We start from the raw sequence: 15,817 nt of genomic DNA, 5'->3' as shown, positions 1-15,817 counted from the left end.
CACACACACACACACACACACACACACACACACACACACGACTGAAAACAAAGTCAGTTTTACAGAGAGCTGTACAGGTTTTAAAAAAGCCACAGCATCAGATTTAGCATCCTTACAGTCAGCTCATCCAGCTTACTAGACAGAAGCCTGTCTCTCTTTTTCTTTCCCATTCTAACAAATAAAAGGACTCATACATCCCCATCATCAGCTCACAGTCTCTGACCTTCTCCCTCTCTGTAGGCTTCTCAGACATTAACAGAGGCGACGTCCCCAAACTATCAGTCAACCATCCAGAGAGGAGCGCAGAGCCGGGCTCAGCTCCTGTCTTCCTCCTCCTGCCTCCAACTTACTTCTTCACAAAGCTCACGTCTCACTACTCATCTCTCACACTCAGATAGCTCTACGTTTGAATGCCATCTCACTCCCTCCCTCCCCGACACCACCTCCATTTAACTGACTGCATTAGAAAGAAAGGGCTGATCTGTCTTTTTTCTCATGTTTACAGTAACACCAAAAAGTCACATTTAAATTAACATCCTCTTATTCCTTATCCTTTTATTACGTCCCCATTTGCGTGATCCCCATTTGACATCATATACTGTGACTGAAGAATAAAGTGAGGTCTCCTAGCCTCATAGCACAGTTTATATAACATCCAGCCTGTACGGCTCTGGATCAGAAGCAGTGATCTGTGGTTGATTCACTGCACACACACACACACACACACACACACACACACACACACACACACACACACACACACACACACACACACACACACACACACACACACACACAGGGACTTTTTGCTGTGTTGCCCACTGAGGGCTTCTGACTTTAAAGACCCAAATACACAGCAAAGCTCAGTTCCATCTCCAATGATGCGTCAAGGCGCATTAGAAAATGCAGCTCTGAATCAGGGCACTGTGGCTTTAATATCTGAAATCCTTGATGTCTTTTCCAGCATGTAAAACATTTTGGCGCCCAAAGACATGTTGACCTTACCTCAAAGGAAATATCACCCAGACTGTGATAAGTGGGGATTAATTTACTCAAGACACATTTTTGTTCATCAGTCACCGGATAAACACAGGAGAATGCACAGATGTCTGTTAAGTAAGATAACACACACTCCATAACTTAAAAACACTCAGTGGCCACTTTATTAGATACACTAGCCATTAACAAAAATGTCTAAGAAGCTAATCACATGGCAGCAACAAGACGGACCGCTAAAGGTCAAACTGAGCATCAGAATGGGGAGGAAAGGTGGATTAAGTGACTTTGAACGTGGCGTGGATAATTTTTCAACACGACCATCTCCAGGGTTTACAGAGAATGGTCCACAAAAGAGAAAATATCCAGTGAGTGGCAGTTCTCTGGCTGGAAATCCCTTGTTGACGTCAGAGATCAGAGGAGAATCGGTGAAGTGCTTCAAGCCAATATGAAGGCAAATGCTTAACTCAAATAGACACTGGTCACAACCAAGCAGAATAACCTTTATGAAAGCGCAAAACCTTGAAGTAGATGAGCTACAGCAGCAGAAGACCACACCGAGTGACTCTCCTGTCAGATAAGAACAGAAAACTCAGGCAACAGTTTCTAAAAACGGATGATGACAGAAGATTAGAAAAACATCTCCTGGTTTGCCGAGTTCCAATTCCGCAGTAATATTTGAATGTTCAGATTAAAATTTGATGTGAACAACATGAAAACATGGGTCTGTCCTGCCTTGTATCAGTGCTCCAGGCCTGCAACGGTGGTATAAAACTGTGGAGGATACCGGAGGATGAGTTTAAAGCCACAGGCTACCTAACCATGTCAGTACCTTCATCATCACAGGGTTCCCATCTGATGGATGCTTCCAGCAGGCTAAAGCACCATGTTACAAAGCTCTGCTCATCTCATAGAGGCTGGAGACTATCCCAGCTGTCTGAGGCAGGGCACACACTGGGCTAAAATACAGAGACATACAAATATTTCGATGGGCAATTTGCCAGTTAACCTAACCCCACGTCTTTGGAATGTGGGAGGAAGTTGGAGAGAGAACCCATACAAACACAGGGAGAACATGTAAACTCCACACTGATGGTGGAAATGAACTCAGGACCTTGTTGCTGTGAGGCAATAGTGCTAACCACCATGCTACCCCTTGTATTCATGGTAAAACAAGAAATAATTATGACCTCTAGGGAACATTTAGTTCCTATGAAGTCTTAAATTTACTCACAGTCAGTCACAAATTGATTTTTTTTGGTCTCCTCACTCTCTAAAACTGGCAAAATCAACCTCATCAATCCGCAGATGCCATGAACGTGTCACATACGCACGTTAGGTCAGCAGTTACAGATACACAAAAATTAGATATGGGCCAGGCCTGGCATAGATGGCACTGTCCATGCGATGGCATGCCATATCTGGCTCGATTATGGTTTGGTTTATTCTGGCCCAGGCCCATAGAAAACAGGTCTGGCCCGGATCTGGCATCAAGCTGGCACTTCTGACTGACCGGTGTCATGGCAGAGTGTATGTCAACCAGATCTGGGCCAGGTCTGGCAATGATGGCACTGTTTATGTTCCTATTTTAGTTAGAAGACCCAAATGCCATGTTGCAATACTATACTGCTATGGTAGCCAACATTTCAAATGCAGGTTTGTGAGTGTACACTTTATCCAAAACCTAGTGAGGGTTTACTCATCTTTGCCAGTGAGTGGCTGTAGCTCAGCAGGTAGAGCAGGTCACCTACTAATCGGAAGGTTAGTGGTTTGAGCCCTGGCTCCTCCAGGCTGCATCTCAAGAATGTGAATTTGTAGAGGAAGTGTGTGATTGGGGGAATGTGGCATGTTGCATAGAGCACTTTGAGTAATCAAGGAGAGTAGAAAAGCATTATATAAGAATCAGTCCATTCACTGTCTGAGCCTTGCCATGTTACTTTTGCATGTTCTGGCACATGTTGTTATTACATGGCTTGATTAAGGTATCATTACATTACATTACATTAGGCTGAATGGCAGAATGACAGATAGTCAGATTAACAGTATTTTGTCTCTATCTGCAGGTTTTACACGCTTACATATAAACACGCAGTTACTGTCCCTCCATTTACAAAGGCAGAGGCGTCACTGTGTGATTATTTTACATGTAGTTGTTTTTTCATGTGTAATAATATTCAACATTGCTATCAAGAAATTTTTCAAAAAATGCCTCTCTGTGCAAAATGGGTTTAAAAACATAAACAGCTGTGGGATGCTGTTTGTCTGTGATTTAGACAGGGGGAACAAATCGTGGCAGGATCAGCCTGATGTTATTTGTATCCCACTGTAACTTTACTGTATAAAGAGCTAACATCTCCAATATGTCAGGAGTAGTTAGTCATTACAACAAGTGTTTGTGAACTAAAAATCAAGAATGTAGGATACTGTTTGTCCGTGATTTAAACAGCCCAGCGCTGCTCCTGACGAAGGGAAAACCAATTCTGCAGGGAGACCTACCTCGGCACTTGTGCAGGTGAAGCCAAAGGGAAGATTTGCTTCACCATATTTTCTAGTCTTTGGCTTAGAATGAAGTTGGTTTGGAAACATATTCACCTATGCTTCATCTCCTGCTTTGCGTTTGTGGAGGCGCCCCGTGCTAGCAGTGTCCAAATGTTGTTGGGTTTTTTTTTTTTCCCTTTTCATACCACGCCCCCCCCCCCTGCAATGGCTCTGCACCCGCTTAGGGGACGGGCCCCACACTTTGGGAAGGTCTGCCTTAGGGTCATGTCCAATTTCTATGAAGCTGGAAAAGATCTCCGTGATTGTTAGTCCAATACCAAATAAATATGTGGTTACCCACTGCACCATCTGTGAGTTTTTCACTCACATCTTGACATTTCTGGTTTTATTTTAAATATAAACCCCTCTATGAGTCTTATTTTACCCTAGATAGGCCTTAATAACAGGTATCTGTTACATAAAGAATAGTTACAAAGGGAAAGCCACATTTTTTTTCCTGTTCATATCCTTTCACTGTGATGTGAACACAGAATGAAACGTGCTCTTACTCGGACTCTGCTCATGGCCTCTTGGGCCTGCTGCATGCGGGCGCTCTTTGTGGGCGTCCTCTCTGACAGCAGGTGGGTGCAGCCCATGTAGGTTGCTGCAAAGATGATGCCATCAATAAGGTCTTCAGGGTCACACGGTCCCGGGACTGCATTTAACAAGATGCACTTGTTAGAAAAACACACATAAACGCTGCATATGTACATTAACATGCTTTCAAATAAATATCTGATATATGAGAAATACAAAATATGAGACAGAGGTTCAGCTGAGAATAAAAATATGATTATCACTCACCGTCTACAAACGTGGGAAACTGTGGAAGAGATCTGCGAATCTGAGAAGGCGCAGGAAATTAAAAAAAACAACATTTATTATTTCTCCTCACACGCTGCAGGTCTCCACCGACTCATTCACATTCAGATGAACACCTTATAAGAGATGCAGGCCTTTGCAAGATTTATCATCACCCTAGAGTCTTACTGTGTTTCTACGATGGCATTTTAGATTCATTTAAGGGGTCGCAGGAATGTTACTGGAAAGAACTAGAGATAAGAGCAATATGCTATAAATATGGTGGAAGTTTTTTTTAACCTTTTTTTCCTTATTGGTAAATTTTTATTCATAAATGTGCAAACTTTCTTATAGCAAATTTGTGTGTTTATGTCTTAAATATGTGACTTTTTAATCTATTTGATTTGTGAGGGGTTTTTTTAATTTTTTTTCTCCCTCTCTCAAATGTGTAAGTTTTTTTAGTTAATTACTTTATTTCTTGTAAATTTGTGACTTTTTAAATCTCTTAGATGTTGGAGTTTCTTTCAAGTAAATTTGTGGGATGTTTTTTTTCTCCTACATTTGTAAATTATTCTCATAAATTTGCAACATTTTTCTAGTAGATCTGTAAGTTTACTTTATGTCAATTTTATACATTTCGTTTTATACCTCATACATTGGCAAGTTTTCCCCCATAAATCTGAGATTATTTCTTGTAAATCTGCATTTTATCTGCATTACTGAGTTTCCTTTCTCATAATTCTATGACTTTAATATGACCTTTTCTCAGAATATTATCCCTCCTTTTCCACAAACCTGCACAGGCTGTAACACTTTTTCAAACACCCAAAGATCTTTCTTAGCCTTATTATGACCCACATTTATAAAACTCTCATGTGACATTTATTCCAAATATCAGTCGGTTGTTATCTACAGAAACTTAATACTGGGTAAAACAAAGAGCTGCGTTTTGGTAAGTTAAACTCTCACCTCCTGCACAGATGGCTTCTGAGGAGGTGACTGTTGCTGAGCTTGAGTCTGTGGCTGTTGAGAGGGGAGCTGCTGCTGCTGCTGCTGCTGATGTTGACACTGTTGATGCTGATTAGGCGGCATGTGTGGGTACGGCTGTGGCTGGGTGTATGTCTGCGGTGACCTAGCGGCATCCCTCTGCTGTGACTGGTGGCCTTGTTGGTGCAGGTGGTGGTGATGGTTGTGCTGGGACTGTCCAGTGTGATAACTTTGGGGATTGGGTGCTCTAGAAGAGTGATCAACCCTCAGGGGACTGACCGGATCCCGAACTGGAGCTGAGGTGTAGCAGCTTGGAGACTCAGAAGCTGACTCAGGGGGTGAGTGAGGAGAAGACTGTGGGAGGGGAAAAAGAGAAACAGGAAAAACCCCTGTGAAACTGCAACTTGATACAAGGGTCAGGATGAAGCATTAATACGTGTACCATAAAATCAAATGAGAGCTAGCAATGTAAGCTAACTGGAAAGGATAAAAAAAAAACTTTATCAGTGCAGCGCTCCACAGAAAAATCACTTGATGACATCAGTCAAGCCCTAAAGACAGTCTACTATGTTTTTTTTATTTATTTATGGAATTTGTTGTTAAAATGAGTGCAGTGCGATTGTGGCTCAGCAGATAAGAGTTTAAAAGTCCTATATACTGTAAGTACCAAATGTTCTATTTAGTGGGAGTAGATATCCCTTATATCAGGGGTGTCAAAAGTAAGGCCCAGGGGCCAATATTGGCCTGGAAAAATTTTAAACTTTTAAACTGTAACATTTTCTGAGAATTAACAAAAACTCACAGGACAGTCTGGGCAACAAACTACCAGAACTACTACTATAATTTTACACATTAATCATGTAGTTTCACTGGTCCAGCCCACTTAACATCAAAGTGTTGCTGTATGTAGCATGAATTATGTCATTTAAAAGGAGTCTGAAATCCCTGCTTTATATAGTGATCTCAGGCACAAAGCCCCACCCACGCACTATTCAAACTTTCTGTTTATCAGGGGCAGCCAATCAGAAGAAAGATGTCTATAATGACTGGACAGACAGCAGATGAACTGAAGGGCTGGACCATGAATATGGATTATTTTGCACTGTGAATCATGCAAAGCTGCTCTAGCAGAGTCCAAAAATACAGAGGTGGAACTGAGCCCAATAGATCCCCTTTAACACTGTGGAAAATAAACAGCAGTAATACATAATAATATTCTAAAATACATTTTCAAATACCTATCACTGCTTTAAAATGATCTTTATATGTTTCTCCATCTTTGTTCAGCACCAGCCTAATTCTGCTCTGCCCCCTGCCTCCTGTTGACATGCTGGGCTACACAAAACTCCTATCTCAGCTAAGTCGCGCCAAAATCATGAATTAATACTCTACTCTGTGCCATACCACCTTACCACCAGGTGCGATAATTAACACTTTGAGGCACACTCAAAAAGACGATTCTTTGCTAACGTGAACATGAAGGATTAATTTTTTTTTTGAGTAAAATGCAACTGAAATACACAAAATTAAAAGTTTATTTATTCAAATAATTAATCATTGAGGGAAAAATGCTTGGAATAACTGAATGAATACCAATCAATCGTATTTCATTTGACCAGATTCTATTAAATAACATTTTTACAATTTATTTATGTAACAAAATTACATGTAATCACATTACTTAAATTCTGAATTTTGGCATAAATAATTTGAGGGCACATGAGTAGTAGTGCATCATGGATTTGATGTGCTTTCTGGTAGGGGTATATATAAGCTTAATAGTAAAGAACTCAAAGAGACTTGGACAAAATATTTCATGATTTCAACTCTGGTGACTATGATAGATACCGGCGGCTCTATAGCAGTGTGAGATAATATTTACTGAGGCTCAAGTTTCTCAAATATTTGAATAGTAATCAAATTAATAAGAAAATAAAATTGTTTCTGCAAGTATTGCTTTTTTTATGTGCACCTGGTAGTATGTAGCTCACAGTCTATTTGAAGACTACCATATAACGACAAGAAAATGCATCAAATGTGTATAGAGCTGATAAAATATGTGTGAAACATGAAATTAGATGCTACAGATGAAACAGAAGAAGCATGAAAATAAATTAAAAAAATCGGTAGAGATGTTAAAAAGTCCTGAAAAATCACAGAAAATGAGGCAAAAACCAAGAAGCTGCAGGTCTTCTATATCTCTGCACTGTCATGTGATAGTGCGGTTGGATGGCTTCCTGTACTTAAAATGCTGATCCCTAAAAAGATTCAGCTTTCTGTTCTGTTTCTGTTTAATGACCTCTATATTTATCTGCTGCCATCACGAGAGAAACCTGCTCACTGTAGAAAAACAAAACAGCAGGAACATGAAAATAAAAAGGCTAAACTGATCTACTCCCCTGAGTCAATCAAACTGCATCTTTCAGTCTGTTGTGAAATTAATAAAGTAACTGATGGGATACTAACATGGCCAGCTGTAGTCTGCAGGGGGTACATATCCTCCGTGGGGCTGACCTCCTGTCTCATCACCCAGATCGGCTCCACAGGTTGGTCAGGTGTGTACGGGGAGCGCATCGTCTTCGTCTTCACCCCCTCAATCGCCTCTTTGATGTCTTTAATCGCTAGGCTAATGGCGTCGCCTGAGCCCTTTGCACCTTCTGCATTCTGCTCATCCTGGGCCTCGCCTGAGCTGCTCAGCCCAGATGGAGGGGTCTTGGCTTGGGTTTCTGGCTGTCTGGGTGGCTGCCTGCGGTTTTTAGTGACAGGGCTTTGATCGGCACTGCCTCCCTCGCCATCAGACTGACCATCATAGTGGTGCAGCCGGCAGCCAACAGAGCGATCCAGAGGGGAGCGCTGTGAGCGCCGGTCTCTGGCCTGCCTCGGGACATGATGGGAACCCTCGATGGGGGAGGGCAGAGCTCCTTTTTGTACATTCTCCTGTCTGTGGGGGGTAAAGGGCTCTTGGCGAGACTCTTGGTGGCCCCTGTTAGCCTCGGTCCTCTGACTGGCCTGCCTGCGAGGTTCCCTGTTTGGCTCAGGGTAGGAGGTCTTAAGCGGCTCGGGAAAAGAGTTGGGATGGGGTTTTGACTCAGAGTATGACTCATAGACCGGCTCTGAGTAAGACTTTTGGTGGGACTCTGTATAAAAGTCTGCATAAGTTTTTGGATAAGATTCAGAGCAAGAAGTGGAGTGGGACAACGAGCATGACTCAGAGCAATCCTCATCCTCCTCTTCTTCTGGTGGCAGGTCATTATCGGGTAGAGGGCTCATACTGGCGTCCTCACCGAAGTGGTCCAGCTGGGGGAAAGCTGGAACATCAGGGGAGGAAGGGGGAGTTGGTGAGTGAAGTGGAGGCGGGCTGTGGAGAGGTCCATCCATACTGAGTGAGGCGGCACTCTCCGTGTCAGAGCAGAGATCTGTGATTTCACTTCCCTGAGCTGAAGGATCCTCCTCCACATTGTCCATCACTCTCTCTTCATCCTCCTCCACCCTCTCAGCATACTCCTCAGCTTTCTCATCATGCCCGCAGCCAGAGTGACCTTCTCCTGGGCGGTGGTCTCCATCCTCATCCCCTACCTTCTCCTGCTTTCGATGATCCTCTTTAAGATCTGATTCCTGCTCACACTCCATTTTACTCTCCTGGAGATCTTCTTCAGCATCATCAGGAGGAGCATTGTGAGTGTCAAGCTGTACTTCACGGGGTGCAGCACCAGATGCAAGGTGGGTGGGTGTAACAACAGCAATGGGAGTCTGGTGAGAAGATTCCCTGTCCTGTGATTGGTCCACTACAGGATCAGCTGTGGATGATTCCTGCACCTGCACCTGCCGTGGACCTTCTCTCTCTTCCACACCTGGTGAGGAGTCCTGAACCTCTCTGAATGGCTGCCGCTGTCTGTGACTTCTCAGTCTGGGGTTAGGGTCACCATGACGGCGGTAGCGAGTGACGGCAGCGCGGGGTTGCTGGACAGGACGTGGGTCAGCATCCTGACTAACCGCAGCTGGGGCAGAGACCGGACTCAGAGGCTGACTTTGCCCTTGCCCTTGCCCTGATGGAGGCCGGCGGCGGTGCCGAGGCGGTCCACGACCTCCAGGTGGGTGGTGGTGGTGATGGTGGTGGTGATGGTGAGGAGGAGGGTGATGGTGATGAAGGGGATTCAGTTCCCCATCCTGGTTGAGCATCTGACATGGTCTCCAGGACCGGCGTACAGGAGGGTCTCCAGTGGTCCCATTGGGCTGCCTGCTCCTCGGAGGCCCCGACACCTCCTTGTGTTCCTCGCTGCCTTCCCCCGTTGCCTCTCCCTGATACTTGTGGCTCATGGCTGGGGTATGATTCGAGTCCAATTTTCAGAACATGCTCCTCTTACTGCCAAGAAAAGCCAGCTCAGGGCACAACCTGGGAGAGATGGAGACATGACATAAGCAGGAAAATTATTAAAGGGTAAGGATAAAACATGAAGGCTTTGAAGCCTGAGACAAACGGGGTAAAAATTATATTAAAATAAAAACTTTTGCTAACAGATAAGTGAAAGAATAATAATCATTGTGTTGATATAAGGACTCACAGATTCCATTAACATGTTTGCCTAACATCTAAAATAAAATAATGGTGGCTTTGGTGATCACCCCTAGTTTGCACTGCAGGTCTCTGCCGCCTGGGGCTCATTCTCAGTGTCGGATGGACCCGTGTCCTCAGTCATGTCCACCTCTTTTTGAAAGCTATACTTTGCTTTATCCAATGGTGCAGCAGCAGAGGTGTGAAAATAAGTCTGCAGCTCTGTTTATTTATTACTTACACACCTACGTCCCACTCACCCCATTTGTCTGATTGTTTAAACCAGAATAAGAGCTACAGAAGGATTTATGAGCTTGAGATGAAAGCTATGACGTCTCCCGAGATCGCCAAGCACGGATAACAATCACCTCTTTTTCAGACACGGGTACACCTTGTCTGTACCAAAATACATAAGGCTGCTAGTAACTGGAGGCCAGTCACCGTGAATCTAGATTGATTTCCCACTGTGATCTGTGCCAGCTGCCGATGCGCTTCATCACAAATCAATATCTTAATTACTGGTCTTTATTTACTTTATTTACTGCCAAATATCCTTGGGCAAGATACTAACCCCATGTTTGCCTACTGGTGGTGGTCAGAGGGCCCGGTGGCGCCAGTGTCCGGCAGCCTCACCTCTGTCAGTGCGCCCCAGGGTGGCTGTGGCTACAATGTAGCTTGCCATCACCAGTGTGTGAATGTGTGTGTGAATGACTGAATGTAGTGTAAAGCACTTTGGGGTCCTTAGGGACTGAGTAAAGCGCTATACAAATGCAGGCCATTTACCATTTACTACAAAAGCATTAAGTTAAAATTATTGTAGACTGCTACTTTACATTTTCCAGGTCTTTTGTTTTGAAGGTTTATATGCCATTGACTAACGAACATCTCTTTAAAAAACAGCAATATTGCATATCACACTAAGCAGGGACTATACTGCTAATAGCAAAAAAACCAAAACAAAATCCAAATCCTCTGGGATGCAGAGCACTTTAATCTGCACCCCGTTCATCCGTCCGTCCGCCAGCAGCTGGCAGATGGCACAGGGTGGAAAACACGAGAAGGAAGAGGGAGAGGAGGAGGCAGGGCAGGGGGACAAGGAGGGGCTTCTTTCTTGCTACGTGATAAGATCTGACAGAGAAGAATGGAAAAGGGAGTGATCTAAATAATAAATGCCCTCTGTGAAGGAGAAGCCCCTTTTTGATATGTATTTAATGTGACGAGGCTACCGGGGAATCACTCATTTATCTTGTATCGCAGGCTTCTGAGGTCAATAAGCTGAGAGAGGACACCCGAACGTCACCTCGCAGCATGTTTCAGAATATTAAACTGGTTCTGGACAGTCTTTATAAACTACACTGCAGTGTAGTTTATAAAGACCAGCGCAGATGCATCTTAAAAGGTTCGTATCTGATCTGCCCTCACTTATTACAAGAATCTATAAATACATTAGAGTTACATTACAACTTTTTTAGCTTCTTCTTACAGCTCTGCAGCTAATGGTCAATCAGAGAGTCCATCGGCGCGCTTGTTTGCTGACTTGGCCTCCGGGGGTTATGGACTTTTTCAGGGCTTCCAATGCTGGCCGTGCATATGTGAACCAAGACTTCCATTTTTTGCATTCATTGCTAAAGAACGCAGATAAACACCTCAAAGCCTTTTTCTTATTTATTCTGAACGTAAGCACAAAAACCTCAGGATAAAGGCTTGTGGCTTTAGCAATGCAAGGAAGAACTTAAAATAGGAGAATACGACAGTAATCTGAACCAAATGACTATTTTTTTTACTATATTTACTCAAAAATGTGAGCAAATAACATCTGAGAAACAGAGACACGGTTGTACTGAGGAGCCAAGCAGGAGGGGCTATTGCAGTACTAGAGATGATCTGCAGATACACATCATGTCCTCGATGGTTTTCATATTGTGGAAATTAGTCCCGCTTCTGCAGAACTGGCTATGTATGTGTGTATCTTCTCCACCTTGGACACCTACTAGGCGTAATCCTTGTTTCTCTTTTTCTGAACTGAGTGGTTTCTGTGATAATTTGGACCTGCTTCTAGAACAAAATAACTGGGTGTACATAAGAAGTTAGTGAGGGTGATCTCTTCCTGTACAGCTTACTACGGCTATGCTCGGAAAAACCCAGAAATTCTAACGGCTGTCAAATTGTGCTTTGACTGATAAACTGGGGTGCCAAAACACGTCATTAAGGCTACAGGGGCGGTCGTCTTTATGGAGGAAATAGTTAATGTGGGGTTGCAAACCTAAATGCAGACACGACTGCTTTCTCTGTTCACTTGTAAGCAGGATGCCTCAAAAAGTTTTGGAAGCATTTGCGGAGCCAATTAAGGACGTTACCTTGAGGAGTCTTTCCGGATCTAGATCTCGATCCAGAACTTTTTGGTTGGATTCTTTATGAATGTAACATTTAGAAAAATGGGACGTTTAGCAATGCATCTTCACAGAAAAACTGGGAGACATCATCTTGATGTCAAAGAAAGAATCACAACTTCATCTGGATCCAGGAAGTCTATTTATGCATGGTGTTTCTGGAAGCTTTCCCACAGCTCGCTAGTTAAGTGTCCCACAAACATCTTTGACTTAATTTTTTCGTTTATTCCTAACAAACAGACACAGGAAGCTCTTGATCCCATTTCAGTTATCCAGTCTAACGTAACACGTCACTGCTAATAAATCTGCTGACGACGCTACAGTCAGAAAACTGTTTTGCTTCCCTCATGAATGGATGAACCGTCCTGTGTGAAAGCAAAACCTCAGTAAACGTCTTAATGTGTATTACAACAAACCAAGGCAGAAACAAAAAAAAAGTATAAATGGATTTTGCAGCGTCGAGAATGCTTACTGCTATTTTTTTTTTTTTTTGTTAAGGCAATTTCAAAAGACCTACTGAGGGAAAAACTGATCTGTATACAGCTTTAGAAAACCAAGAATCTGGAGCATTCAGCTACTTACTTAACAAAGATTGGTCTGCGTATGCTTAAAGCAAAGAGTATGTGACCATACTTAATGAAAGTCTGTGGATATTCCTGTTATTTTTTATCTATTTAATAAACAGAAAAAATTATATTTATATGTTTTAATCATATTCCTGGTGATTTTTCTTTGGTGAAAGGCCAAGGTCTTTGGTGGGTGCCAACATTTTTCACATGCAGCAAAACCTCTGAAGCATCCTTATATTTTTCCCCTCTCATCTTCATGTCATTTGCATCTCTTTTGATGAATGTCAGTGGCTTTGCAGCAGTCATAATAAACTGTGAAAAGGTGGTACAAGGATTACAGCTGTCTCATAACACCACCACCTCTGTAAAGGTGTTAAGTAAATTAAAGGCACAAAAGCGAATATGTGAATATGCTGGATGGTGAGGGCAAAGGTTAATGGTGATGATGAAACCTGAGGACAGAACACAACTGTCAGGAGGGGAAGCAGGAAGATCGAGGATGGACCTCCAGCATGGCTAATGTCCCACTCTGAGTGGAATTTACAACTGGATAGCAGCGGCTGGGTGAGTCCAGGGAGAAAGGGGTGACTTGGGTCACAGATGGCCCTGGCAGCACTGCTGTTAGTCAGGCAGGGCATGCAAAGCTGAGAGGCGAGCGCCACGCCTCCATCTGTCAGGCTGAAGTGAAAGCTGCCGGGTGGGGGATTTACTAACCCATTAACTCGCTGACCTTTCACTGACAATCATCCACACACACTATACATACCAGCAAAGCCCTGAATGATTAAATCTATTTAACACTCTATGCATGCATCAGGGCTAAAAGGCAGAATTAAACCAACAAATAATTGATTTCAGTATCAATGCTGCTGTCATTATGTTACATGATTAAACATTTAGTCTATGAACTATCAGGAAACTGTGACAAACACTAGCATCCCATTTCATACATCCAACTATTGGCACAAACTTGGACAATCCTGGCCACGTTTACAAACTTGAGGTGGACCGTCAGCACCTGCTTAACGCCATCAGGGAGAACGTCACATAAAAGAAATATCTGTTTCAATGTGGATCTTATGTCTGATCATGGATTTTTAGTCCTTTAAGCTAAGCAAAGCTAACCTCAGCTAATTAGTCCCACAGTGAAAATAAATTCACTCAAAATGGAAAAGATAAGTAATTAATTAAGTAATAAAAAACTAAAAAAGAAAGCAAAAATCAATTTATATTATGTTATATTATATTATATTATATTATATTATATTATATTATATTATATTATATTATATTATATTATATTATATTATAATAGCAGGCATTTGGGAACCCCGCAAGGGACATTGGAGGAAAAAAAAAATGAAGATGATCTTTTGAGATCTCAAGTTTGCGAGATCTCGCAAAAGTAACTCTGTAGGAAAGTGACATTGGGAGGGAAAAACTCCCTTTTAACAGGAAGAAACCTCTGGCAAAAGCAGGCTCAGGGAGGTGGCATCTGCCATTTTTTTTGGGAGCGAGGGAAGGAAGACATGAAAGTGTTTTGTTGGTTATCAGCTAGCTAGGTAGTTCGGTTATCAGGCCAAGCTAGTATTCATAAACTGTAAGGGTGCAATGCACAGATACATATCTACTAATTAGTACAAGGTTAACAAACAATGTCATTAATCAAAACTGAAGCTTTCAAACAAACTGGCCACCCCCTAACTGCAGAATACACCTGGAAGAGTCGTAATTTATAGAAGCTAAAACCGTTTTCGTACCAGGCTTTAAAAAATGCTTTTAATGGTGTAAAGTTGAGCATTTTAACATCGGAGTCGATGGGGATGACTCACTTGGCCTCAAGTGGCCACTACAGGAATTACAGGCTTTCTTGTATTGGTTTTTAAGCCTGCACACTCAATACTGCAGTAACACTTAAAGCAACTTTAGTTATTTTTGTTCAGTTATGATTAGTTCATAGGCAGCTAACCAAAAACAAATTTGATTTGCATATTTCAAAGAAAAAATGCCCAACATAACCCAGTTCCATCGTCTCCTCATGATTAGCTGCCTTACATAACAGTAAACTGAAGTAACCTAAGCTAGTTTAGGGTTTTAATACATAATTTTAATATTTTCTCACATTATGCTTTAAGGAAATTAAAAAAAGAAAGCAATGGGCAGATGAAAACGTATGTACACCTATCCTCATCTTTCTCTATCCAAGTATGATTCATCCCCCCCCCCCCCCCCCCCCCCACACACACACACACACACACACACACACCACAGAAACAGACACCCACTCAGCAAGCATATGGCCCATACAGGGATGCATCAATCGTGACATTACGTGCACTGTATTACATGTAGCCTCTGGGAGACGATTAACCCATAAAGCTGCCATGAGCTTTTATTTTGAAGGCGCACTCGGTTTCTTAAATACCCTCCCATGGCCTTGATGTTAAAATACCAAAAGCCGTCTTTGCTTTTGTGATTGCTACTGTCATTATAAATGATCAGCCAGTCTTACAGCCCGCGTCTTCGAATCGTTGAAATGTTATAGTTCCCATTTCCTAAACGGTCATTGGTGGGGTTTTGTTTTTCTTTTTTTTTTTGGATATTTTATAGTCGTTCACTGCATCACGATCTCTAAAACATTTCCTGACGTGCTCGTGGAAAGGAGATAAAACCGTTTAGCGAACTGTCACCTGTCTAAAAGCCTCCCTCTCTGCCCTCTCGCGCTCCACATTCATCCTCCGCAGGTGTCAGATCCGCCATCAGTGGAAACGACCCGTTCACATTCCCACTAAAACCACCAGAAATCCACGATTCCTCGTCTATCACACCAGCTCTGGGAGGTGACATTTACTCATTTACCTGCATGTCAGTGGAGGAGAGGCCCGGCTTCGGCTGCCGTAGTGTACATCGCCCCTGTGTCTGCGCGTTCTCGCCCGGATCGGCTCGGTTTGTCCCTCCAGACACAACTTGCTCGGATTACAGAG

General features: G+C 42.8%; 1 protein-coding gene across 1 annotated transcript in view; it reads right to left on the bottom strand.

The window, feature by feature from the left end:
• The window catches only part of LOC308392876 (uncharacterized protein), a 39,015-nt gene that overhangs the window by 11,201 nt on the left and 11,997 nt on the right, over positions 1–15,817 (bottom strand). Inside the window, exons 3-7 of the mRNA XM_080876169.1 lie at positions 15,693–15,817; positions 7,789–9,715; positions 5,305–5,676; positions 4,339–4,378; positions 4,044–4,189 (exon numbers count right to left, since the gene is read on the bottom strand). The exon at positions 15,693–15,817 is cut by the window's right edge and continues 271 nt beyond it. Of these exons, the coding sequence (XP_080732295.1) occupies positions 4,044–4,189; positions 4,339–4,378; positions 5,305–5,676; positions 7,789–9,639 (2,409 nt within the window). The 5' untranslated portion in view covers positions 9,640–9,715; positions 15,693–15,817. The remainder of the gene's footprint in view (positions 1–4,043; positions 4,190–4,338; positions 4,379–5,304; positions 5,677–7,788; positions 9,716–15,692) is intronic.

This window comes from Rhamphochromis sp. 'chilingali' (genome assembly GCF_963969265.1).
Source record: "Rhamphochromis sp. 'chilingali' genome assembly, chromosome: 2".
NCBI classification, from domain to species: Eukaryota; Metazoa; Chordata; class Actinopteri; order Cichliformes; family Cichlidae; genus Rhamphochromis; species Rhamphochromis sp. 'chilingali'.
Note: the sequence above shows the minus strand (reverse complement) of the source record. Positions and strands in the feature narration are given on the sequence as shown.